At 40.7% G+C, this 27,817-nt stretch overlaps 1 protein-coding gene across 1 annotated transcript in view; it reads left to right on the top strand.

Annotated features, from left to right (window-relative positions):
• Positions 1-25,542, top strand: part of LVRN (laeverin) — a 59,581-nt gene extending 34,039 nt beyond the window's left edge. The window contains exons 10-20 of the mRNA XM_084779612.1: positions 301-473; positions 2,584-2,660; positions 2,988-3,127; positions 4,720-4,775; positions 7,118-7,271; positions 8,494-8,588; positions 10,345-10,452; positions 11,378-11,545; positions 11,741-11,878; positions 18,932-19,007; positions 23,710-25,542. Of these exons, the coding sequence (XP_084635738.1) occupies positions 301-473; positions 2,584-2,660; positions 2,988-3,127; positions 4,720-4,775; positions 7,118-7,271; positions 8,494-8,588; positions 10,345-10,452; positions 11,378-11,545; positions 11,741-11,878; positions 18,932-19,007; positions 23,710-23,850 (1,326 nt within the window). The 3' untranslated portion in view covers positions 23,851-25,542. The remainder of the gene's footprint in view (positions 1-300; positions 474-2,583; positions 2,661-2,987; positions 3,128-4,719; positions 4,776-7,117; positions 7,272-8,493; positions 8,589-10,344; positions 10,453-11,377; positions 11,546-11,740; positions 11,879-18,931; positions 19,008-23,709) is intronic.
• Positions 25,543-27,817: the final 2,275 nt, after the last annotated feature.

The raw sequence follows: 27,817 nt of genomic DNA, 5'->3' as shown, positions 1-27,817 counted from the left end.
GTGATTTGCAGTACTTATGCAGATGTACCTGGCTTCCATACCAGGCATGGCTCTATTTTATCTAAGGGACATCAGTATCCATGGGCATCCTGTGGGGGCTGGGGGGGGGGGGGGAGGGACCCGCTCAGATACCGGAGGAAAGCCATGTACAGATAAACAGTTCTGAATATCAACCACTGGGGATTGCTATATAAAACTGGGAGGGGAGGGACATTTCATTTCTTTAGGGGGGATCGCTGCTTCACGAAGTTTTGCTGCTAAACCACATCTGGCTTTGTAGTGATTTTTTTTTTAAACCAGGCCATAGACGAGCAGAGTATAGTTCATTTGCCAGCAACAGTAAAGACCATAATGGATAGCTGGACGTACCAGGGTGGCTTTCCAGTCGTTACCTTGAACGTGTCTACGGGTGTTGTGAAACAAGAGCCGTTTTATCTTGAAAAGCTTGAAAATCAGACTCTTCTAAGCCACAGGTAGGCCACTTGTTCCTCTGCCATCACTAGGCTTGGGCTGCGTATCGCTGGGATAGAAAGCAACCAGCAGTGAGGAGCTATAACACCCCAGCTGGGTGCACGCCCTTCTCCTGGTCAAATCCCTGAAGGGATGGCCTTGTGCACTGGGGTGAGGCAGAACCCTAAGTACTAGGCAGGGCCAGGAGCCTGCAACCAGGGACCAGCATGTGCCCCTTACTTGGGTCTTAGGGTCACATGAGTGACCTGAGCACTAGAATTCTATGTTCCTCATTGTCTGGCAGACAGACATAATGAATTATTCAGGGTTCTGGGTGAGAGGCAAGAAGATAATGTCACCGGTGTCAGAACTTTTTAGGAAAGAAAAAAGGAGGTGGAGTCCTATTGCAATCTTTCCCCTAGATGTAGAACTGAGAGGGTAGCTACACCCCTGAGGCTGGCGCTGCTCACATGTGTGCATGTTGCGTGATACATATGCATGTTCGTATATTTAAAGCCATACCTGCAACTTTTAAATTTATTATTATTAATTATTAATTTATTATTATTATTATTATTTTGGTTTTTCAAAACAGGGTTTCTCTGTGTAGCCTTGGCTGTCCTGGTCTCCCTTTGTAGACCAGGCTGGCCTCGAACTCACAGCAATCCACCTGCCTCTGCCTCCCGAGTGCTGTGATTAAAGGCGTTCGCCACCACACCTGGCTCTCATACCTGCAACTTTAAAATTATGGCTTTTAGGTTGGTTTCAAATACTGGCTTCCACAAAAGTCAAACCATATGTAGACTTATTTAAGTCCTTTATGCTCAAGCTGCGTTGTCTGCAACATGAACAGACTGAGGAAATGCTGCCAACCCGCAGCCATGAACAGGAGCATGCCACCCTTCGCCTTCTCCCTTCCCGACTCCAGTGTCTTTCCCTAACTTGTTAACTTGCAACTATTCTAGATAACTAGGTAACCTTACATCCCACTGAGGTGGACTATCAGCATGAGTGCATGATTTTCAGATACTATAAAAATATTTCAAGAAGGGGCTGGCAAGGTGGCCCAATGGGTTTACCCTCAAACTTGATGACCTGAGTTCGATTCCACACGCATACTGCTTCCCACATTCAACACACACACACACACACACACACACACACACACACACTAACAATAACAAATCAAATAGTCCTATTCTTTCTTCAAAACCCCAGGGGAGACTCTGCACTGTAACATTCTGAGACTTAGCGGGCAGAGGCTTAGGTACGCAGAGAAAAGCAGACTCATAGCTAAGGACTGAGACGCCTGATGTGAGAACCGGAAGATTGAAAACAATTGCCTGAACTGCGAGTCTTTTCTAAAGATGAATGCAGTCGCCACACCTTTAATCCCAGCACTTGGGAGGCAGATGCAGGTGGTAGCTGTGAGTTCGAGGCCAGCCTGGTCTACAAAGGGAGTCTAGGATAGCCAAGGCTACGCAGAGAGACCCTGTCTCAAATAAACAAAACAAAACAAAACAGAACAGAACGATGAATGCAGTCCTTGTGGTCAGCTGACTCACCCAGTGCACACTCACCTGTGTGGGAGGAAAAGGTAGATGTTCAGCAAATAAAAATGTGGCTGATGCCGCGACTGTGGTTCAGAACGAGAGAAAGTTTGATGCTGAGAAGTATTTTAAAATGTTGGCAAGCTTTGTCTTTTTAAACTATCCTTCACCCCTGGGGGCATGGGCAGATTTGAGTCTGTCTGAAGCATTTGAATGACCTAGAGTGAGGCCAGATGGCTATCACTTAGGAAAATCAGCCCTTCAATGGTTCAGACAGAGGGAGGTCTCAGCAGTTGCCTTTGTTGTAAGGAGTAAGCTCAGAAGACACAGCGAAAGGGAGGGGCATGAACAAAGAGTCAAAGCAACATTGGATAACAGAAACAGCAGCCAGCATAGCCCCGTGTGCCCACTGGGGTTGGCCATAGAGTTGGAGGTCTGCTATTTTAGCATGTCTTTCATTTGGGCTGAGCATATATTCTTGTGTGTGTGTGTGTGTGTGTGTGTGTGTGTGTGTGTGTGTGTGTGTGTGTATGTGTGTGTGTGTGTGTGAAAATAGCTAATTCTTTCTCTTCTTTCAAAAAAGTGGCGCATGGATTATCCCTATTTTTTGGATGAAAAATGGAACCACCCAGCCTTTAGTCTGGCTAGATAAAAGCAGCAGTAAGTAAATATAATATTTACATATAAGTGAATATATTATATGCATATATATAATCTTCATATACACACACATATAAAAACAGAGATAGACATTTGGTTAAAATGTTGAGTTTTCGGGAACCTGATTGAACACAGAGCTTTAAAGACAAACTTCAAATTAAAAGTCATTATACATGAAAATTTAGTTACATGGAAGACCAATATATAGGAGCTATCTTAACTTTTATTTTATTGGCTTATTGTTTAGAAGTGCTAATGTATTATATTTTAAAAGTGTACTGGAATCTTTATAAGAACTTTTTTTTTTTTTTGCCTCCCCTTTTGTAGTGGTATTCCCTGGGATGCAACTTTCAGATTCTGACAGCGACTGGGTGAGCTTAAACTTCAACATGACTGGGTACTACAGAGTTAATTATGACAAGTTAGGCTGGAAGAAGCTAAGTCAACAGCTTGAAAGGGATCACAAGGTGCGTGCTGGTTTTGGTGCTTTACTCAAGCGGCTGTCATCTTTTGGAGGATGTGCTCTCTGAAATAACAGCTCCATCCCGTCTGCTCCTTCTCTATCACCCATGATGGAGACAGTTCTGTTCTCATTCTTAGGAAGGACTGATTTTGGTTGAACATATTTTTGAACATTCTTCATGACTTTCCAAAATAAGTTTATCTTTTAAGATGAGAATTAGAACATATTTTTCTTAAGTTGCTTCAATGCTCGGTTCCATTTTTCACTTTTCAGTGAAAACATCATTTGTTGAATGCGTCATGACGATTAGAGGCCTTGTAGGTAAAGACATACGTAAAGTCTCTAAGCTCGCATTAGGTACATAGTATGTGCTAAAAATTATTAATTTTAATTCCTAAAACTATTCTTCTTCTTACTCAGATGAGTAAATTTAATTTATAAAATACCAATAGTCCACTGCCTATAAATCATAATGAAATCTATGCATGGTGCCATGTTGAGCAGGTTACAGCAGTTACTGATGATGTAAGTGAAACTCCATAAATAGAGAGGGATGCTGGCGTAGTCTACACGACACGATGTGGAACGTCGGGCAGGTCCATCTATAGAGTGGTTGTGACTTTACACCCACCTAACATTTGTCTTGCTTTGAGGTTTAAGGCTAACTTAAAGTGTCCCTGTGACGACGAGGTAAGATAATGCATTATGTTCAATGGAGGCCACACGCAATGCAGGCACTCAGAATATGTTCAGGAACTTAAGAAAATGTTGTTGAGATTTTTTTTACCCAAGCAATAAAAGCCACTTATAACAGTTCCTCTTAAATCCCCTTTCAGACTAATTCAATTCTTAGTAGCCACCAATGTTACTGTAAGCCATAAAGGTATGAGGGTATACTATTGTGGCAGGCATTCCTCGATACCATTAGTGACTGATTTATTGAAACATCTCACTAAACTGTTTCTGAGTTTAAGAGGGCTGTCTGCTCTTAATTCCCAGCAACCACATGGTGGCTCATAACCACCTGTAATGTGAGCTGATGCCCTCTTCTGGTGTGCAGGTGTAGTACATCTAGGCAGAACACTGTATGACTAGTAATAATAAAGAAATATTTAAATAAAATAAAATAATTATTACAAAAATAGTAATAGTAAGTAATAACATTAATAATAAAAAAGCATTACAAAAACAGTGCTAAATAAACTTTATTTACTATCTGCAACGTCAAAACTTTCCTGAAAATCAGTAAGACATTGTAATAGCTGGCACTCAGTATATGCATTCTTTTTTGGAGAAGCTTTTAGACATTTCAGGCTTTATTATTATTATTTTTTTTTTTAGCATGGTGTGTTCTAGGGGAGTATTTTGTTAAATTGTCCGACATGTGTAAGCATTATAATTGATACCAAAAGGATCTCTTATCAAAGCTGCATCTACAAACATAAATTATGGGGGCTGTTCTTAGTAACCACTATTTCTCTACCTACGACGAGACCATTTCTTAGGAAGGGATTTTTCAGGCACTGATGGTCTTGAAGTTGCTGTTTTGAAAATGTCTTCCTCCTTTCTTGACCATGTTTGGGTTTCTCTCTGCAGGCCATTCCTGTCATCAACAGGCTGCAGCTGGTGAGCGACGCTTTCACCTTGTCTAAGTAGGTGTCTTTTCCACTCTCACTGTTAAAGGGCATGTGTTGAGAACGACCCTGAAATCGGTTCACTATTTACTATGCACAGGTCTTAACTAGTTAAGATTAGGGTCAAAACCAGGCCATGGGTGCTCGAACCTGTAAGCCAGCTCCTGGGGGAGACTGAGGCAGGAGAATTACTGTGAGACAGCAAAATACAAGAAAACCTGGCAAATAAATATAAGATTGGGGCCAAATTCTATACTTTTACTGGAATTTTATAGCATCAATTGTTGTTTGATATAAGCAGACTAGCAACTGAGATTTTGAAGTTACTCAAAGCAGGTGGCTGATGGCTATAATGGTAGTGATATCTGGGTTATATTTTGATACACTGCAGAATTATAAATTTTATGTATATGTACTATGTTAGTATTAGCCATGCCAGTGTTTGATGAGAAGTACTATTATATGTTCAGGGTTTAGGTTTTCAAGCAGTAAAACTTAAAGAAAAAATATATAATTAGTGTACCCTCCTTTATGCCTGTCATGTGTGCGGAGTATTTGTCATTTCTTTACTGATTGTCCTTTCTGACACGTGTTGCCCAGCACTTGGCTGAAATGCTTCTCTAGAGTAACTAAGGCTTAGATACTGCTGGCCAAATCCTCTAAGGATCACCATTTTGGCTTCTTGACACTTTGACACAAAAGCTCGACTTTCTGACTTCATTTCTTCCTATCACTTCATTCTTCCTTTGGTGACTCATTCACTCTTATAATTTAAGTGATTATTTTCTTAGGTACAAGGCTCAGTAAGATGCTATGGTGCTAGCACGTAAGGTGCTCAGTTGTGTTCTAAACGGACATCACTCCCTTTTTCCTCCCTTGTCTTGTGTTTATCCTGTAGTCACTTCCATTCATTACCTTAGCCACCGAATTTTATTTTGGTCTCTAAGTTGTTCCTGCTATTTATCAGTCAGCCAATCAATCAATCAATCACTCTCCTCCCCCACCCCCTGCCACTTTGTGTGTGTATGTGACATGTATCACTATTTTCCTTGTTGCCGATATTTGAAACCTCAGAGACATCCTTATTATTGTTCCTCTTTCCGTGTCTTATGCTCGGCCCCTCATCCTGTCTTCTCTATCCGTTCTTGGTAATGCCTTCTGAACTCTCACCTTTCCGCTGTCACTCCTCCCACACTAAACCACTCCCACTCCCTTTCACATGGTCTTTTGTCTAAGCTCTCAGCCTTCAGTTCTTCCGAGTTCCATTGTGACTTCAGCATTGAAACAATACAAGCTCTAGGCATCAATTATCTCACATTCTTCTGGTTGCTTAAAAACCTAGGTTTACTTGCCAACAAATCTTAACTCTTTATCCCGATTTTCAATGATCTCCTTAGGTTCTAACCACTATCTCTGTCTCTCCGTCACAGAATGACCTAATCCACTAGCTTTGCCTCTCACTAAACACAGAATGCTCTGCCTACTGGCTTTGCCGGGTCATAGCAGTGCTCCCCAGTGCTCCTCTTTTGTCCTGGGCTGCCTCCTCTGCCTTTTTATTTTTTTACTTTTTATATTTTTTAAACATTTTATTTAACTTTAATTTATGTGCGTTGGTGTGAGAGTGTCAGATCTTGGAGTTACAGACAGTTGTGAGCTGCTATTGTGGGTGCTGGGATTTGAACCCGGGTCCTTTGCAAGAGCAGATAGTGCTCTTAACCACTGAGCCATCTCTCCAGCCCTCCTCTGCCTTTTTCAACCACACATGGCCTTTGCTGCCCTTCTCAAGTGTTTCTTTCTTGAGGCTTTTTCCGACTCCCCCTTCCCCTCCTCCTCATGTTACTATGTATATGTTTTCACTTTGGGAAATGTATTCTCAGTGGTCATTACCCTTTCTGAGATGACTTCCTTGACTTCCTAATTACCAGCTGAACTCTTCTCTGATGCTCTTAGTTGCAGGCAATGGCAGTGTCATATGCTGGCTTCTCTGCCCACCAATGGCTGGCAGAGCACTAGACTGAGAATGCTTAGGATAGGTGCCTGTTGAATGGAATTTATATTTTTGAAAGGACACATAATAAATACTCAATATTCTATCACTCAACATTTAGCCTGGGTTTTCTGTAGCTTCTAACGAAGATGCTTGAATGAACCAGTGGATATGAAACCTGGCAGCGATTGTTGACTTCTATGTTGTAAATATGATGAGACCTTTGCCACCCTTCTTCTTGGTTTGTTTTCACATCTTGTTGGAGTTAGACACTGAAAATGGAGCAGATATGGGAAGACAGAAAATCATTTATCATATCAAGGTTTCTTGAGTATTTGTGTGTGTGTGTGTGTTTCTTTTTTAAACCAAACAGAAACAATTATCTTGAGATTGAGACAGCACTTGATTTAACCAAGTACCTTACTGAAGAAGACGAAGTCCTAGTGTGGTTTGAAGTCTTGGTGCACTTGATAGACAGGGAAGTTATTTATGATGTGAACAACCATGCTTTCTACCAATTATTGAAGGTATGGGTACCCATTAATAATTCTATCAATTATTTTATGCTATGTTATGTGGCTTTTAAATGAACCCTTTTTTCCTTTCTCTATGTTCTGGCCAGGATCTGTGGGACAGACCTTTCCAAAAGCACTGTGCTATCCATTCCAGATGTTTGGTGATTTATTTCTTTTTAACTACAACTGATTATTCATAGAAAAAAATATGTATTCAAGAAAGAAAGACAGAAAAAAAGAAAGAAAGCCAGAAGTGGTAGAAATTATATATATCTTCTTCTTATAGAAAAATAGTATATATTAGAAAAGATTTCCCAAAGAGAGTTGTAGGCAAACAAATAGTTTCTTACCGACTATGTGTTCATAACCCTAATACTTATGTCTATAGGATCAGCAACTTCAACCTGAGAAATATGGAAATTAAGAAAGCTTCCCTTAAGAAGATAAAGATGGAAATTAGCATTTATGAATGAAACAATGACATGCTATCATCAATGAGGGAACATAAAAGGGAAAATTCCCACCAGTAGATCTTCAGTAGGATTTGGAAGACAGATGTCCAGAGTAAGATCAGAGTAGATGCTTAGAAGCAGTCCTTTGGATAGTGAAGCTCCACAAGCAAACCAGAGAGTGATGATTGCAAGTGAGTTTCTGGGTCGTTCTGCAGGTGATGTTGTAAACACCTCAGGGTCCAGGTACTCTTTTTTCCAGTATCCAAAGTAATGTTGGAGCTTATATGAGTGTATAAAGGCTGACTTACAGGAGGATTGCTGGCTTCTAATGACCAGTTTTGGCCAAGTCAATAGGAACAGACAGTCCTCAGAGAGTTTCTGTGTATTGATAGCATCTAGTTGGTTCTTAGTAATATTAAGGAATGCTTCACTTTTATAGCCTCATATTTACCAGCTGATACACTTAGGCTGATAGCAAATGGCAGTAATTGCTAGTTTGCTGGGTTGTCACTCTGTACCAGGCAGTATGCTCACTTCACAATCACACTTGACTGGTACAGTTACAAACCACTTTACGTGGTTTTATGTGTGAGGCAACTAAACCTGGAGAAGTTTAAAGATAAAAAAATAAATAAACCTGGAGAAGAATATTTAACAACAAAGATCATTTATGAAAAAAAGTCTGTGGTTTCTCTATTAATGTCTTTCAGATAAATAATAATCCATTGGGAATTTAGTGTTTGTGCAAAGAAATAATGGTAACTTTTCTCTGTGGTTTATAGAAGTATTTACTAAGGAGACTTAACCCAATATGGAACACTTATTCAGCTATAATTCGAGAAAATATGGCAGCATTACAAGACGATTATTTAGCTCTGTAAGTATTTTTAAGTGCTCATAATTGAATGAAATGACTTCATAGATGGGCATTCAGATTTGTGAAAGAGAATCTTTTTAATAACTAAAATTTTAATATTTATTACTGAGAGAGTTTGTATGACATTTTAGAGTACTAACTCCAAACCTGGTGAACTATGTGTGTCCTTAGAGGAAGCAATAACTTGCACTATTAATTGACTTGTGATGCACATGTGTGTGCACATACTCTGTATTTTCAAGAGTTAAATTACTAATTGAGATTTTTAAGTGTATCCTGTTATGGGTAAAGGGTTGTGCTTAGCACATCTACTCTACACCAGTAGGCCAAAGACACGGGGGAGGCTCCAGGGGAACAGTAGACTTGCCATTGGGAAAATTTTTACTTCTCAGCTCTCCAGCTTGGATTTTTCCATTGAAAGACCTCAGACAGGACACACAGGACTTGCTGTAGATGACAGTTTCTTGCAGAGTAAAGTGGAGCAGCCTTGAGGGATGAAAGTAGACAATGTCAGCTGGGAGGTGGTGGCACACACCTTTAATCCCAGCACTCAGGAGGCAGAGACAGGTGAATCACTGTAAATTCGAGGCCAGCCTGGTCTACAAAGTTAGTCCAGGATAGGCAAGCTACACAGAGAAACTGTGTCTCGAAAAACTGAGAGAGAGAGAGAGAGAGAGAGAGAGAGAGAGAGAGAGAGAGAGAGAGAGAGTGTTGCTGGTGGTGGGGGTTGTGTGAATGAACAGGAAGACACAAATACACTCAGCCAAGCAGCACATGTGTTAACCAGACAGATTCTAGGCTCTCCTAACAGACTGAAGCAGCTTAACATTTTGTAGCATCCTGGGCCAGTGTTTCTCTGTCTCTTGTTGCAGCTAGCCCAAGTTTGAGTTGAGTGGGGAGTGGAAGTGAACACAAACACATTTCTCAGGAGTATCTGTCAGGGGATCTCCACCCATGCACATCCCAAATCTGCTCATTACCAAGTCAGACTATGCTGGGTTGACACCAGAGGGTGGGGCAAAAGAGCGTTGGCCTTTGTATTGTCTACAAAAGCTTAAAAATCAGTCTGGCTTCTTTTGCCCAGACCCCACACTTGAAGACTGTAGCAAGACATACAACATAGCATGACTTCCTTGGGTTCATGTTGTTTAGAGCCTTTCTTGGAAGGTTTCTGTTGTTGGTGTTGTTTGTTTGTTTGTTAACAGTAATGCAGACCCTAGCTTAGCTATAAAAATAAAGCAAACATTTCTGTTGCTTTTTTGATACAATAATTGACAGGGGAGGTAGGAAGAGTCAGATACTTAGCAAGGGTTAGCAAGTTGTACAGGGGAGAAAGGAACTTTCCCAGAGTAGAGAAAACATTTTAGTTTTCAGCATATTAGATCAGCTACACTAAGAATATTTTTAATTCATAAAGGAGTTATTGTAAAAGAGGGAGAAAGTAAATTGATAACAGATGTGTAGTGTGTGTATACTCGTGTCTTTGAGGGAGACGAATGATGGGAATTATTTATCTTTAATTTAAAAAATACTATCTGTTAAGAACTTTTCTGGTGCCCCAAACCTCTCTGATTGTGTTTTTCTGGATCTTTAATATATATTAATTTGACTTCATAAAAGCCATTTTTAAGAGAAACTTGATATTACTAGAGGATGGTTTAAAATTCTCATTGTTATATAAACCACATTCTTGGAAGCAGAAAATATGAAGGTGATAATATCAAATTAACCGCTTTGCTTTGGCTTTTCCTTCAAGACTATCAATGGAAAAACTTTATGAAAGCGCCTGTTGGTTGGGTCTTAAAGACTGCCTCCAGCTGTCCAGAGAGCTCTTCAGAAAGTGGATGGCTAACCCAGAGGGCACGTAAGAGCTACAGTGTGGTTCCCCCTTGCTTAGCTCCTATGCAAGTGCTTGTGGTTTCTCTACCCTGGTGGTGTTCTTATATTTGGGAGTGATCGTCTTTGCTTTTACTTGGCTGGTTGCATCATTTGTGCTTTTACTTGGTTGAGCTCCTCAACTCCTTTTCAGATACCATTAAAAAAAAAAAAGAATCTAAATTATGTCTGAGCATAACAACAGATTAGAACTCATTCAGTAATGAGTTGAGACCATGGTCTTTGGCTGTGGATGTCTCCTCCCACTAAGCGCTTACAGATTGGCTAGTGTGTGCTTGTTTTATGTCTCAGTAAGTTGCTCTTTAGGATTGTTTATTAATGTTATGTCTATGAACATATTGGAGCCCCCTCCCCCCACCATCTGAGTTTGCAGTCTCATTAAGAGCTGAGACTTGGTGCTTGGGACTTTATTGCATTTCATTTACTACCTCAAATTCCTTAGCTAAGGAAATTTGATAAAGAGATGCAAGACCAAATTACCATATTGATGCATGCCTCACTATTTATTTGTTTGTTTGTTTATTTTTAGGTTTTTCAAGACAGGGTTTCTCTTTGTAACAGCCCTGGCTGTCCTAGACTTGCTTTGTAGACCAGGCTGGCCTTGAACTCACAGAGATCCACCTGCCTCTGCCTCCCGAGTGGTGGGATTAACGGCGTGCACTTGCTTCACTATTTAGAATTTACTTTGAAAATTCAATCGCTCTGCTAAATGAATGATTCTTACATGATGCTAATGATAGCTCCCTCACTTGCTTCTTTAGATCTCTACCTTTGATCTTCATAGGTCAGCTATCAAATGATTTTACTAGATTTATGCTTCAGAATATTACTCCTTGGATGAACTGTGTTTCTAAACTACCATGGGGAATACCTTATCCTGTTATGCCTTTCAGAATACTTTATCAAATTGAAAGACCGGTTTTATGCAATGGCATTGCCCTGGGAAGCTATGAGGAGTGGGAGTTTTTGTTAAATTTTTACATCAATAAAACAGAGACAGAGGAAGACATCTATCTTGTTCATGCAATGGCCTGCAGTAAAGATCCATGGATTCTTAACAGGTGACATGATCAACTTACGTTGAACATTCTTGCTTGAAAACATAATCCATATCCCAAAGGAGAGAAAGAGAAAAAAGAAAAAGAAACAAACATTTTTGTGCATTACTTAGAACTGTGAGCTTTTAAAATGCCATGAAAATTAACTTTCCATTGGTTTTTAAAGCTTGTTTACATTTTACAACTGGACTCTTGTAGATTTATGGAGCTTGAAATCACTGGGTCTCCATCCTATTTTAATGACACACGTGTACTAGAAATTGTGTCAGACGCCGAAGTTGGCCGTTTTGTTGCAAAGGACTTTCTAATGAACAACTGGGAAGCTGTGAGTAAAAGGTAAGAAGGAGACTAGGGCCCCAATTTCATTTAGGCCACTAATTATTTTTCCTTCTTATTTTGATCAGAGAATATAATTTGGATAATTTATTTCTTATCGTTTGATAATTTCAAATGTATAATGAGTTTTGATCAAGCCAGTTCTTCATCCCCTCCTTTTTGAGTCTTTCGCCACCCCCACCCTCCCACTATTCCTTTCCAATTTCATGTGCTCTCTTTTGCTTTTTAACTCACGGAGTCCACTTATGCTGTCAGTATGGTGCATAGCTGTAGGCCTTCCATAAAGGGGAAACAATGCCCCTTCCAGGCACTGTAGGCTATCAAATAAAAAGCCCAGTGCCAGGTATAGGTTATCTCTTTTCAAAGTGATGTCAACGGGGTCCAGTAGATACCCCAAACATTATAGGCTATGCCATTGCTCAAGGTACACTAGAACACTGATTATGGTTCAGCCTCTGTCAGAAAAGTTCTTTCACTCACTAAAAAAGTAATCACTTTTCCTCTATGTTTTCTCTCCCCACAAACTACAAAACGCCAAAGACCACTCACCCTTAATACTGACTTTCTATATGAAAACAGATGTGCATATGTTTGTTTTGTTTTAGTTTTAGTTTTTCAAGACAGGGTTTCTCTGTGTAGCCTTGGCTGTCCTGGACTCACTTTGTAAACCAAACTGGCCTTGAACTTACAGCAATCTGCCTGCCTCTGCCTCCCAAGCACTGGGATTAAAGGTGTGCGCCACCATGCCCGGCCATATGTTTTTATCTATCTCAGTTTCCCCCATTACGCCAATCAAGCAGATTCTCCTAGGAAACACTAAATTGAGTAAGGCACATTTTTGGCATGAGTATACACCATCAATCCATGTATTTCATGAAGCCTAGCACCATGGCTTTAAGAAACATTACAACCTTAGCCTAATGTAGTACATGTTACAAACATTGGACAGATTTCTTTATTGGTATTACTGAGTTTTTACTCTTGAGGATTTTTTACTCTTGAGGATTATATCTACTTGATTGCTAGGTCAGCAAAATATACATTAGTATGTAAACATCAGAGAGCAAGTCCTGGATGGCTGCTGCTTCTAGAACATTACATAGCCATATATTTTTAAAAGATAAGAGTTAACAATCCTTGCATGTACTCAGATATACAGATTTAGCAGATAAAACATGGCTAAGGTTGAAGCACAAGAAAAGGTTTTTTGTTATTGTTGTTGTTGTTTGTTTGTTTTGTTTTTTTGTTTTTTGAGACAAGTTTTCTCTGTGTAGCCCTGGCTGTCCTGGACTCACTTTGTAAACCAGGCTGGCCTCAAACTCACAGCGATCCGCCTGCCTCTCCCTCCCAAGTGGTTGGATTAAAGGCGTGTGCCATTACCACTCAGCTGAAGCACCTGGAGGAGACACCATTTGCAAAGAAGATTCTTTCTTCAGAATAAATGCATATTCTCCCTACGATTTTTTTTTTCAGAGCTAGGGACCAAACTCAGAGCCTTGTGCTCTACCGCTGAGCTAAATCCCCAACCCCTTTTTGTTTGTTTTTGAAACAGGTTCTTGTGTAGCCCAAGCCCTTGAATTTACCATGTAGCTGAGAAAAACCATCAGTTCTTCAAACTTATGTGTAACTTCGAAAATACTAGGATGACAGCCATGTCCCTGCCATGCTCATGTGACTAGAATATAAACATGGATGTGTGTGAATATCTCATAGATCACAGTAAACGGGGTTTTGTAAATACTTATTGAATACCTTTCTAAATTTTTAAAAAATTTTTAACTTACTTTTTGCTACATCCCAATTGTAGCATAAGAAAATTTAAAGTTATATACCTGAAAACTCATTTATACTGCACTATTTTTTAACTCATCATAGGAAATTACATATTATATTCACATTATGAAAATATTGTTCTTATCTTTTGTTTAAGGTTATCTAACTTGTGGTTTATTGTGTTGGAGGACCACATGAATTTTCTATTTACATTTTCTGAGATCACTCAGATTTTGGTAATGAGTTATGTTTTCTACTTTAGTCCTTAAAGATAATCCCCTTCTCACTCTGCGATTCCCCACTGGGAATGTAGAAGCTGAACTTGAAGTTGTTCAAATCTCTTTTTTGTATATGGTTTCTAAGTCTCATGAGCCTGTCTGTTACTCACTGCTTTCTGTCCCTTGAGCTTATAAGGAAAGCTCAATGTCCTCAGCTCCCCCTAGGCCTCACTGATCTCACTCTGCCTTGTCTGTGAACCTTGGCAGCATTACTCAGCTTGCTTAAAGTCACTTAACGCAGCTAGTCCTTAGTTTTTCTTCCATAACTTCCTGCTAATGCCTTTAGTGGTCATGAAAGATGACACCAATGGACGCGCCAAACTGGACAAAGAAAAGCCCACGAGGTCTCAACCCTACACAAAGAACTGTAGGCAGCTGAAGTCCTCCCAGGGAAGAAGAGCACACCAGTTGGTTCACACATATGCATATAAATACATACATGTGTGTGCATATGTGCAGCTCAGTGATAGAATACTTACACATGAGCTTCTGGGTTCAGTCACCACCACCAAATAAATAATTAAGTAAATAATAAACACAAACAAATCCACCAAGGACCAGTCATGATTTGTCTTAGGATGCACCTTGTTATCACACTTATGTTGAGATGCTCAGGAAGGCAAAGGGTCATAGATGCTTCCCAGGCTTAGTGTTAAGCGATGTCTGGCACTTATACCACTGATAGATGTTAAGGAAGGTATGTACTGTCGTGGCTCATGGTGAGGTTTTACCTCTCAACTCTAGCATGAACCACACAGACAAATGAACTTAAGGAAGTCACTCTCAAGTTTGGCAGGGCTTCAGAGGCACACAGAATGGCTAGTGACCCTTGATCGATTTGTCGACACAAAAGCACAGGTGCAAATTAAAACTTCAAAATGGCATTTAAAAGCTCACTAAGCCAAGAAATAAATAAATGGTATCACCTGGCCCTGGAGAGCATCCTTGTCCCACTGTGATGCTTTCCTCACATTGGCACCTCTTTAGCCAATGGAACTTGCTAGACTGGAAAACAAACCACCAGAGCTCGTTTCTCACTTCAAAATTAAAGGATGTTTGGGTCAGTCACTCTTACACATGTGTTGTAGTAATGTCAAGTGTAGGAGAAGCTGAGTGCAAGGTAAAGGCATACAATGATATTTTCCTGATACTTGTGCAATTTTCTTTCTGCTCTGAATCTATGCCCTACCTCAAGGGACTTGAAAATGAGAAAGACTGCTTTTAATGTAAGTGACTTCGCATGTAATTTTAATTCAGTAAAAGACTTTTCTCCTTACCTTTAGAGAACAGGAAAATGTTGGCAACTTCCTACTAAGACTTAAATTCTACTCTCTCAAGAGTCGCTGGCCTCACAACTGATTTAATTGACTCATATAAGTACATTAAATATAGCCGTATAAGGAATCTGTAAAAAAAACAACAAAAACCCTTCTAAATATATCTTATGATGTCCATGAAGTTTGTAGAATTATATAAATGCATGAACTTTTAACAATGGTTTCATTACTTTTATAATTTATTCCAGAGAACACCAAATTCATAAATGATGCTACATTTATGGCAAATCAAATTAGTTCACTCCTTTTGCATATCCTACTACTCAACTAAATCTGTTTTACAAATTGACTACATTTATTTTTAGGGTTTAATTTACATTAGAAGTCTTGTTTAATTTTCCTAATGGTTTTGCCTGAATAAACAGTACAATTTATGAATTGTTGGGAGCTAAAGTTCAAATTAATGATGAAAACATATATATACTTAAATGGCATAGGAATGTTGACTTAACTCTTTATATATCAGAATATCAATGGCTTATTGAAGTTATAGTCGGTGTTGTGCGTGATCATGTTACAAATCTTCATGACAAACTAGATTCAAAAGGCACAGCTTCAAAAATTTTTATAATTCATTACTTCATTTTTATAAACGTATGCTTTATTTTAGCAAGATAAAGTTTCCAAGAAAGAAATCCAGAGTTTGCAGCCATTTAGGATCTTAGAGGCACATCCCTTCTGAGCCTAGTCATATACATACTAATGCCAGTAAAGTATACATCTGTTGGTAGACCAGTTGTCCCAGGAGAGAGAGAGAGAGAGAGATGAGAAACAATGTTTTTCAGTTCTGTCATTTCAAACTGCAAATGGAACAACATTGGTTTATTGTCTGTCTACTGATTAACATTTAGGGTTTGGTTTTGCCCTCTGTGAAATGGCAGCTACTGCATTTGATAATGCCTAAGGTTTTTCCTAGTAATATAAGAGCGCAGTAGGTTTGAATGCAGTAAGGATACACCCTGAGTCACCAATAATATATCAATCTTACATTAAGGCAAGAAATCAAAGCCCTTCCTTTTGGTGTCATTTAAGCAAGAGTGAGCCCACGTTTGATTTCTCTACTCCCTTTTGCTGTCGTTATCCACCTCTGTCTGTTGAATGAGACATTATATGCCTGCCTGAGTCTGACTTGTCTGTTCCATGTCTGTCCCAGTATGTCTGTCTGTCTGAATGTGTCTGTGTCTATCCCTTACAAATGGCTTTTCTCTATATTTGTTGCACAGCAGAAAAAGTATCATATGGGGAAAGGATAAAGGAGTCTTATTATTTTTTGGTTTTTTGAGACAGGGTTTCTCTGTATAGCTTGGCTGTCCTGGACTTGTTTTGTAGACTAGGCTGGCCTTGAAGTCACATCGATCAACCTGCCTCTGCCTCCTGAGTGTGAGATTCTTTACAGACATTGTTAAAAGAGTTTTCACAAGGGCTTAAGTCACTGACTCCAGCTGACTCAGATAACAAATAGTATTACAAAAATCATTGCCTATCAAGCAATATCTATGTGTTTATTTTAACATTTATGATGGATATTCATTTTATAATACCACTTTCAGCCTATATTTTCTGTTTTCAGCAAATGATGACCATTGAGAACACATTGAGTGCTGTATTCTCCCCTCAAGCAGGCCTAGAAATCTTCTGAGGAAGCCTAATTTAGAAACATATTTTGACTTAGTCTCACCCCTCCCTCTTGTGGACAGGGTATTGCACTTGCTACTCTAGGGAACTTAGTTCATGACTGGACCAGAGATGACCTTTGGAATACTGACTCCCATGAGGAGCTCCTACTCGCCATAAAGAGCCTCTGAGAACTCAATAGGTACATGCAGCTATAAGAAGTCCTATGAAAGAATGTGAGCAGGGATGAGGCGATAGGATTGTTGTGACAGAGGTAGTATTTGTGCTTTTATGATTCTTCATAGGCTGAAGAAAAATTCTAGCTTTATTTGAATATAGAAATTAAAGACATAATATGTGAAAGTGAGAGGCAGAAAGACCTGCCAGTCTCAAGTACTGGATCACTATGCCTATATTAACTCAGTGCTCCTAGCTCTTTTTTTTCCCCCTTAAGGAAAACTAGCTGGACATGGTAGCACACACCTTTCCCAGCACCTGGGAGGCAGAGGCAGGTAGATCTCGGCACATTCAAAGCCAGTCTGGTCTACAGAGAGATTTCCAGCACACTGAGGGCTACATAGTGATACCCTGTCTCAAAATTAGCAAATAAGTAAATAAATAAATAAGATAACTATATTGCTATGCACTGGCTCCTGTCTTCATAACAATTAAAGCATGTTGGAAACTGGTAAAGACAGACCATTTACAGTCTCTATGTTTTGATCAGCAATATTGCAAAAGAATATTCTTTCAAGCAAGAACAAAAAAACCATCGGTTTCTCAAAAAGAATTCCTGGAGTTGGTGAATAAGGGGTGAGATGAACTAGGCAGGGACTCCAGCAGCTGCTCTCACACTTGGTAGTTCACGTTACTTCCACGGTACTCTTAGTTCACAGCTGACCAATTGTTCAGGTCAACTGCAAAACTCACCTCTGCCTCGCCGTGGCACTTTCGTCCACGTCTGGGGGAGATGTTACATCTTTAGCTCAGGAGACAAATTTCCTCTGCTCCAAAGTTTGGAACTTGTTTTTGTGGGTTGGTTTTGCTTGGAAACTGAAGTTTATTGTGTTATCTCACAAGTTTTTCTCTCCTTGGCTAATTCAAGCAGAGAGCCAAGAGCTGTTTCTCCTGGCTCACAGTCACAGCTTTGCTCATCTGAACTGCACACAGTGCCCTGTCCACTCAGGTAGCTTCAGCTTCCATGACATCTGGGTCTTGAAGAGGGCAAGCGTCTACTTTTCTCTCACTTTGATTTCTATAGATAATTAACTCTTAGGATTTGAAAATTCACAATTACAGTTTTGAAGTATGTATATTAGCTACCAAAGCAACCAACCGACTGTTTCTTATTCAGTCCGCTGTAATAATCCTATTCCAATTTTTCTTTCTCTTTTTAATGCATCCAAAAGTCCCTCCCCCCTCCCCCCTGCTACAGCAGTGCTTTGCTCTGGTATGTATCTGTTTTTAGTTTGTAACACTTGACAGTTTTTGTTTCCTGAATGGAACTAAGGCAGTCATGGTACTGACACATCTTGAGGCTGTCAGAATATAGAGATACACACACACTACACAAAACACACAAACATGACTTTACATACACCACAGAGGGTTTGAGTCAGTGGTTTTGAAATGTATTCCCTATTTACTATTATTCCTTGAGGGACAGCAATTACTTACTTACTTACTTACTTACTTACTCACTTACTTACTGTGTCCTTATAAAGTTTCTTGCTTTGAAATATTGTTCGTAAATTCTAACTGCCCATAGAGTCAATACATATGATTGTTGCTGTAAAGAAATATATTAATATTTAAATAAAACTGCAAACTTTGTTGCACAAAACAGTATATAAAAGTATTTATTTAGTGTTAATAATTTTCTACATAACAGATTTTCCACTCAAAGGAAACTAAACAAGTATATACACGATTTTACTTAGATTTGTGAGGATGACATAGCAGGGTTACGTTTGTACTATTTATCTACTGCTAACACAAGCAGTACCTTTGCCAGGTTGCTGCTCTCTGACTAGCATCTCATTGCTTTGCAGCTATGGATCACAGTTTGTGGACACCCTAGTGTTTGTCTTAGGGAGGACTGTAAGTACAGATCTACAGATTATGGAGGTAAGTCCTGAAGGTATGTGAACTATAATGATATTTGGGAAGCAGTTTTGATGTACTCTGACTTGCTAAAAATTAAAAATCATATACTTTTTTAGTTTTAAGGTTTTTTTTTATGTTTTGGTTTTTTGAGACAGGGTTTCTCTGTGTAGACTAGGCTGTCCTGGACTCACTTTGTAGAGCAGGCTGGCCTCAAATTTACAGAGATCTGACTGCCTCTGCCTCAGGAGTGTTGGGATTAAAGGCATGTGCCATGCATGGCTTAAAAATCATATACTTATCTAAGTCATCTCACTCTATGCATTGTTTGTGCTATTGGTATTGTATCAGTTGGGTTTTTCTTTATTTTTTCTTTTGTTCTGTCTTTTTTTTTTTTTTTTGACTTTTCAAACCAAGGTTTCTCTGTGTAGCCTTTGCTGTCCTGAACTCACTTTGTAGACCAGGCTGGCCTCGAACTCACAGAGATCTGCCTGCCTCTGCCTACCCGGGTGCTTGCACTATCATGGCCAGCTCATCAGTCAGGTTTTTCTAAAGCAACGGTTCTCAACATGTGGGTTGTGACCCCTTTGGATGTCAAATGACCCTTCTGGAAAACACAGATATTCAGATATTTACACTATAACTTATAACATTAGCAACATTACAGCTATGAAATAGCAACAAAAATAATTTTATGGTTGGGGGTCACCACAACCTAAGGAGCTGTATTAAAGGATCACAGCATTAGGAAGGTGAAGAACCACTGCTCTAAAGGAACAGAACTAATAGAACTTTACACACACACACACACACACACACACACACACACACACACACACACATCATATATAGAGGGAATTTATCAGAGCAGCTTACAAACTGTGGTCCAAGTTTTCCAACCAGGCCTGTCTAACTGATGCGAAAGCTGAACATCTAGTAGATGTTCAGACCACAAAACTGATGTCTCAGCTGTCCCAGTCTGGGGTTGGGGTCCCTTTAAGAAAGTCCTGGAGAACTGCCAGTTTCCAGTCTGTGTTGGAATCCTGAAGAAATAGTTTATGGGAGAAATCATACCATATACTGGCTGTGGATTCAAAGCGAACACTGCTTCTGGAGCATCTCCGGCTCCTGTCCTCTAATTGGCGTTGAACTGTGTCTTCAAAAGGCCATCCATCATTCTGCTTAGGCCAGCTGCTTCAGGGTGATGGGAGACATGGTAAGACCAGTGGGCTCTGTGAACGCAAGGCCTCTGTCGTGATTTGCTGACTGGGAAGTGCATTCTTTGGTCAGAAGCCATGTTATGTGGAGTACCACAGTGGGGATGAGGAATACTATAAGTCCATGACAGTAGTTTTGGCAGAAGCAGTATGTGCAGGAAAGGCAAATCCATAGCCACCACAGGTATCCAGGTCTGGGATGACAGAGCTCCTTAGTAGTGTAGTGTGCCTCTTCATGGACTACACCTTCTTTCTTTCTTCTTTCTTCCTTTCAATTTTATTTATGTATTACAGTACTCTATCTGCATGTACACCTGGAGGCCAGAAGAGGGCAGTAGATGGCATAGATGGTTGTGAGCCACCAGGGGGTTTCCGGGAATTGAACTCAGGACCTCTGCAAGAGCAGACAGTGCTCTTAACCTTGAGCCATCTTTCCAGCCCCCATGGATCACACTTTCTATCCCCCAGGAGCCTGCTCAACCTTAAGTCTGATTATAGATGTAGAGGCAACTATTGGCATCTTCTTCCGAAGATTATTCCTGGTTGGGTGGACAATGAGAAGATTAATTTCCCCAGGCAAAGGTAGAGAGGTCAAAAATCGCAGGAGTGGGCTGGAGAGATAGCTCAGCAGTTAAAAACACTGACTGTTCTTCTAGAAGTCATGAGTTCAATTCCCAGCAACCACATGGTGGCTTACAACTATCTATAATGTGATCTGATGCCCTCCTCTGGCCTATAGGTGTACATGCAGGCAGAGCTCTGTATACATAATAATACATAAATAAATCTAAAAAAATTTCAGGAGTGAGGGAGTGGAGATGCATCCTCTGCTAAGGGTGGAGAGATTACTTCCTCAGGAGACATAAGCCCTTCCTAATCTAAGGTTCAATGTCCTCAGCCTAAGTAGGGTCCTTTTACACATCTCCATCCCATATTGCAGGGCCTTACTCCTCACCAGTAGTGCCCTAACTTTAACTGTTGGTACCCTCAAAGGTTGGGCCTTGAATTGTTGCCATTCAGCTAATCTTTCTTTTACTAAGGGCTTTGTTTTGATTCTCCGCACATTGGGCTCTGCGGCTGCTGGAGAGAAGGCACACTTGGAAAGCTTTAGAGTGCCTCTGTGCATCTGGAGCCAATCAGTTGTATCACGGAGTTCACTCTTTTCTTGCCACTATGTGCAGAGATGCTATAAGTTGGTAACTTTTACCACAGGGTCCATTCTTTTCCTTTGTCACTGTATCCTGAGATACAAGAAGTTGGCTAATTTTTGCCATAAAACTCATTCTTTTCCTTTGTCAATTTATCCAAAGATGCTAAAGCAACCATCCAAAATTATTATTCTTATTTTTCCACAAATTGCCAAAAGGCACAGGAACACTCACTAACTTCCTTTTCCCCTGTAGCAAGCCCTTCAAATCTGTCAAAGAATGGGCTTTCAGTGTTCTCCATGTTACCAAGGGAGTCTTCAATAACCGTGAGTGTTGGTGAATTCTAAAGTCTGTTCCAGATACCTAACAACTTCATCCTTACAATTCTGCTTCTCTGGAGCCACACCCTTCATTCCTTCTGTCTCAGTTACTTTCCTGTTGCTCTGATAAGACATCATGGCCAAGGCTTCTTACGGAAGAGTTTACTGGGGACTTGCTTACAATTTTAGAGAGTCCATGATCGTCATGGCAGGGAGCATGGCAGCAGGCAGGTAGGCATGGCACTGGAGCAGTAATTGGAAGCTTATATCTCAATCCACAAACAGGAGGCAGAGTGAGAGCTAACTGGGAATGGCATGGGCTTTTGAAATCTCAGAGCCCACCCCCAGTGACCCACCTTCGTCAAGAAGGCCACACCTCCTAATTCTTTCCAAACAGTTCCATCAACTGGGAAGCAAACTCATGAGCCTATCTATGAGGGCCATTCTCATTTCCTGGCTCCTGTAGTTGTACAGCCATGTCATAACATAAAATACATTTAATCCAACTTCAGAAGTCCCTATTGTCTTTCAGTCTTTTTTTTTTAAAAAAGATTTGTTTATTTGTTTGTTTGTTTATTTATTTATTATGTATACAGTACACATTAGATCACATTATAGATGGTTGTGAACTACCATATGGTTGCTGGGAACTGAACTCAGGACTTCTGGAAAAGCCGTCAGTGCTCTTAACCACTGAGCCGTCTCTCCAGCCCCTGTCTTTCAGTCTTAATACTTTTTAAAAGCACAATGTTCAAAGTCTCTTCTGAGATCCAAGGCAGTCTCTTACTTGTAATGTCTTGTAAAATCAAAAAGCAAATTATGTGATTCCAACATGCAATGCACAGAATGTACAGTACCATGACAAAAGGGAAGAGTCGGGACACAATGAGGAAACAGTGGACCAAAGAAAACAGTCACCTAGCGGGGAAAACTCCAAATCCTGTAGCTCTATGTCCGGTGTCAAAGAGGTTATATGGCTCCGTCCTTCTAGCTTGGCTGCCTGCAACCCACTCCTCTCTCTCGGGTTGGTTCCACTCTCTGTCTGAAAGTCTCCTTGGCTCTAGCACCTCTAGTCTCTTGCTATCTCTAATGCAGTCCAGGGTTCACGTCCACAGCTTCACACAATAGCCTCTCAGTGTCTCTTGCCTTCTCAGAGCCTTCATGCAGGAACTGCCCTGCCACACCTTGCCTGACCTCAGTGTCCCTCTTTAGCCATGGAGGAAGATTCCATGACCCCTTTGCATGTGTATGTCTGATGACACTAAGCTCAGATCCACGTGGGCAGAACTGCCAAGTTGGGCAGCTTCCTTGGGATGGAACCCAGCTCCTTGAATCGCATCAGTGGCATGCCGCCACGCCACACCTTTTAAGGAGGGAATTTAACCAGGATCCTCATGTCTACACAGCAAGCACTTTGCCAACTGAGCTACTTTTTTTTTTTTTACCAGCCCGACAGTACTGAGTTTTGCATATTAATTCTGTATTATGAAACTTTGCTGTATTGTTTATTAGTTCTGATGAATAGAAAGATCATGGTGTCTACAAACAGTGCCAGTTTGACTAAAACACTCAGAAATGAAGGGTAACATCTGTAAAGACATATACAAGATGCGTCAATATTGGCCTCTGCAAGCTCCCAAGTTCCTTTGAAATACAAAAACATCTTATTTTGTCTCTGTTCACCAATCGTTTGCAATATCTAATATGTATTCGGTGACAATTTATTTTATTTTTATTTTATTTTTCGGTGACAATTTATTGAGAGCTATGCTGGTATTTCAGAAACAGAGAACTTAATAAGACCAAGTTCTTCCCTCATGGACATTCCTTCTGGTCAACACTTCATCCTTCGGGGGAGGCACAGTCTTAATCACACTGTCTCCATCACCGTCTTCCCAGGGTCACATGATGGAGGTCTACACACTGCTGTTCCTCCCAACCGTCATTGCCTCTTTGCAATGTCATTTTGTCCATGGGATTTGTCTTATTTTGTGCCAGTGAGCAGTTTGGTGGTGCTGACTGATTGTCTCTGTCCTTCCAGCTGCAGCATTTCCTCAGCAGCGTGCTGGAGGAACACCAGAAGGTAAAGGCTCTTGCCAAATTACAGGCAATGAAGACGAAGAATCTGAAAAACAAGAAGAGATTTGCCAGGATAGTCGAGTGGCTTCGGAAAAACACATAATTTGTGGCTACTTGCAGCATGCTTCTTGGACTTCATCATGCTCGTGTTTACTCACAGTTCTGCCTTCCGTATTTAGTGACTCAGGAAAGCCATGTGTCTTCTCTTATTTTTGATACATTTTCTACTCAGAGTCATGTCCTTCCTGTTTTTTCACATCTCTCCCCGAGGATCAGTGATTGCTGAGGATTTTGTCTACACTGTCATATATCTGGGCAAACTTCTGTTTCCCACCAAGCAATAAAGCCAGTGGAATTACTGTAGGTGCCTTGTTAAAAAAAAAAAAAAAAACAAACCAGCACTTGGGAGGCAGAGGCAGGCAGAGCGCTGTGAGTTCGAGGCCAGCCTGGTCTACAGAGCAAGTCCAGGACAGCCAAGGCTACACAGAGAAACCCTGTCTCAAAAGACCAAAAAACAAAACAACAACAACAACAAAAAACCCAAACCAAAACAAAACAAAACAGATTGCCCTAAGAAAGTCTCACTTATTCTGATATGAAGGGCAGGGGAGCATGAAGTCAGTGGCATTCGTGGAGAGCATTTTCTATTCAGACGGAAATCCAGACCTGAAACCCTCTCTTGCCTTATTTCACTGGAAAATGAAAGCATGATGGGAGCATAGCACAGCAGTGTAAAGAAACAGAAGCCATAAAGAAATGAGACCCAGGAGGACACAGCACAGGCAGAGCAAGCCAAGGTTACCTCATGTCTGGAAAAGGAGTGGACAATTTCAGGACTCGTTTCAGATGCCCCCAAAGCAAAACAAACCATGTTTCCCTCCTCCTCTCTCCTGGCGTGCCTAGTCCCTGCTTCCCACTTGTTTGTTATTCTGTTAGGTGGTGTCGCAGAAAGGACAAATGATGGCAGAAAGAATCTGCAAAGTGTCCCTCAGGATCACTCTGGAGGGAAGAAGGCTCGCTCTGAGACTCTGATGTCAAGGACAGTAACAATGGTGGACTAACCTTCTGGGCTAAGGAAATTTTTCACATAAAAGAGAACCAAATGTCAAGCCAGAGCATGCTTATCACCGTTTTGTACTCAGAATAAATTCAGCTGGCCAAGTTGAAGCTACTTGCAGTGTGGACCAGTGGACTTTAAAGAGTCATTGATTAGGACACATGACATGAGCTTAGTTTTGTTGATGAAAAAAAATGGGACAACAAAAGCATCCCTCCTGCTTCAGACACTGTGTAGCTTATCTAGTCCTTTTTTTTTTTTTTTTAACATTTTGTTGGTGTTTTTTCAGAATGAGGGTAAAAATTGTCTCTCCCAGCTACCTCATAGTAGTATTGTAAAGATTAATAAATATAGTATCAATGAAAAAAGTCTTTAGGACTCCCAGACAAGACTAAAGATGTGCTTTGTGTGACTTTATTAATAAGAGGAGTCATGTAGCAAGGTAAAGACTATATTCCGGGGGTAGAAAGAGGAATCAAGAAGATGACAGGACTGGAAGAGAGCACAGAGAAATATACAAGGGATGGAAAGAAAAACAGGCCATAAACTGGGCGTGGTGGCGCACGCTTTTAATCCTAGCACTCAGGAGGCAGAGGCAGAGGCAGAGGCAGGAAGATCTATGTGAGTTCAAGGCAAGCCTGGTCTACAAAGCAAGTCCAGGACAGCTAAGGCTGTCTTGACAAATTAAGAGAGAGAGAGAGAGAGAGAGAGAGAGAGAGAGAGAGAGAGAGAGAGAGAGAGAACAAAAACAGGCCATAGCCTGCCACTTCATCCATGTGTATGTCACAGAACACACATACACACACATTATTATTCAAAATTATAACTACACATATAAAGTAAACATAAGTTATTATACATTCAAGTATTTATTTGAAATTTACTAGCTCACATTACTAAAACTTAAAATGTATCTAAGTTTTCTGGAGAAGGTTTTGTGTCTATACCTAGTCAATGCAACATAAAGTCACTGTGCTGATGATACCACTTCTTCTGTAGCAATACCTAAATAGCCCACTGCTAACTCATATAATTAATTAAGAACAGTTTATAAACCCAGAAGGTTTAATGATGCAACATTTTGCATATGGCTGTTTATTCATGTAACTAATGTGGTTTAATGGATGCAAATAAAAATTTTCTGTGCTGGGTATCCATCTACCTGGCAGCTTCCACTAGCTTGCCACCCCTTTACCACTTTCCTGTTTTGAGAAAATGTAAGTAGATGAATAAAAATTATTTTGACTTTATTTCTTTTAAAACGTATTTGGCAGGCTAGAGAGATGGCTCAGTGGTTAAGAGCACTGTCTGTTCTTCCAGAGGTCCTGAGTTCAATTCCCAGCAACCACATGGTGGCTCACAACCATCTATAATGTGATCTGATGCCCTCTTCTGGACTGCAGGTATATGTGCAGACAGAGCACTGTATATATAATAAAAAATAAATAAATATTAAAAAAAAAGTGGATATCCTCGGATCTGAATTTTCTTTTTTCTTTTTCTTTTCTTTTCTTTTCTTTTTTTTTTTTTCGAGACAGGGTTTCTCAGTTTCTCTGTGTAAGCTTGGCTCTCCTGGACTATTTTTGTAGACCAGGCCAGCCTCGAACTCACAGCAATCTGCCCGCTTCTGCCTCCCGAGTGCTGGGATTAAAGACACGTGCTACCACTGCCCGGCTGGATCTGGATTTTCAAAGTAAATTGGCTAGAGAGATGGCTCAGCTGTTAAGAACACTGGCTGTTCTTCCAAAGGACCCTGGTTCAATTCCCAGCACCCATATAACAGTTCACAACTGTCTGCAGCTCCAGTCTCAGGGGATCTGACACCCTCACATACACAGACAAGCAGACAGAAGACCAATGTACATAAAAATAAAAATAGATAAATCATTAAAAAAAAAAAAGACCAAACCCAAAATAACAAATTGCAATTGTTTTTGTTTTTTGTTTCTCAAGACAGGGTTTTTCTGTGTAGCCTTAGCTGTTCTGGACTCACTTTGTAGACCAGGCTACCCTGGAACTCACATAGAACCGCCTGCCTCTGCTTCGCGAGTACTGGGATTAAAGGCGTGCGCCACCACGCCCGGCTGAATTCTCTTGATTTCTATGGAAAAGGAACAGCAGGAGATGAACGTTTCCTCTCACACTTTCCTTGTTCTCTCATACACATAAAGCAAAGCAGAACAAGATGCAGATATTGTAAGACCCCCTCCCCTGTGCACCCGCCATAGCAAGCATAGCAGCAGTAACGCTATCTTGCAAGGCAAGACTAGAATAATAGGTTCCCGGAATAAGATGAGGCCTGGGGCCCAGAGATAACAGAAACAGTTTGTCCTTGTCAAACAGTGTATTTATGGTCGGCCATCTGGCCCCAGGGAACGGGTAAACTCCCCTGTTCCCAGAGCCCATTTGATGACCAGGCCATAACCTCACTTCATGTCAAACGAGATATTTATGGTTGGCCATCTGGCCCAGGGAACGGGTAAACTCCCCTGTTCCTAGAGCCCATCTGATGACCGGGCCATAACCTCGCCTCATTTAAATTTACCAATCAGAGCCCTGTAACTATGCTTCTCGCTTCTGTACCCGCGCTTCCCGCTAAAATCCCTATAAAAGACCCCCGAAAGACTCGCTCGGCGCGCCAGCCTCTCCAGAGACTGAGACTCCTGGGTACCCGTCCCCCTGCAATAAAGCCTCTTGCGTGTTGCAACCGAAACCTTGGTCTCGCTGGTTCTTGGTGGGGGTCTCCATGTTAAGACCACCGTGCTGGGGGTCTTACAATATCACATCTGCTTCCAGCCCGAAGAAAGTGGCCATTTTGAAGAGATGATGGATCCGGGGCCTGAAAACTCTTAAGTAGCTGGCGGAGTGAAGCCGCACCTCTAACTGTGGGATCTGCAAGGGCCTGGGCTTTCCACCCCATGCACTGATCACGGTGTCATTGGGAAATAGTTCCTTAGTTTTAGCATATCTCACTCGAGATAAGTGCAGCTGTTATCTCCACTCTCAGGAGCAG

The sequence above is a fragment of the Acomys minous genome, assembly GCF_964271855.1.
Source record: "Acomys minous genome assembly, chromosome: 4".
Classification (NCBI taxonomy): domain Eukaryota; kingdom Metazoa; phylum Chordata; class Mammalia; order Rodentia; family Muridae; genus Acomys; species Acomys minous.
The sequence above is the reverse complement of the archived record's forward strand: the minus strand, read 5'-3'. Positions and strand labels throughout refer to the sequence as shown.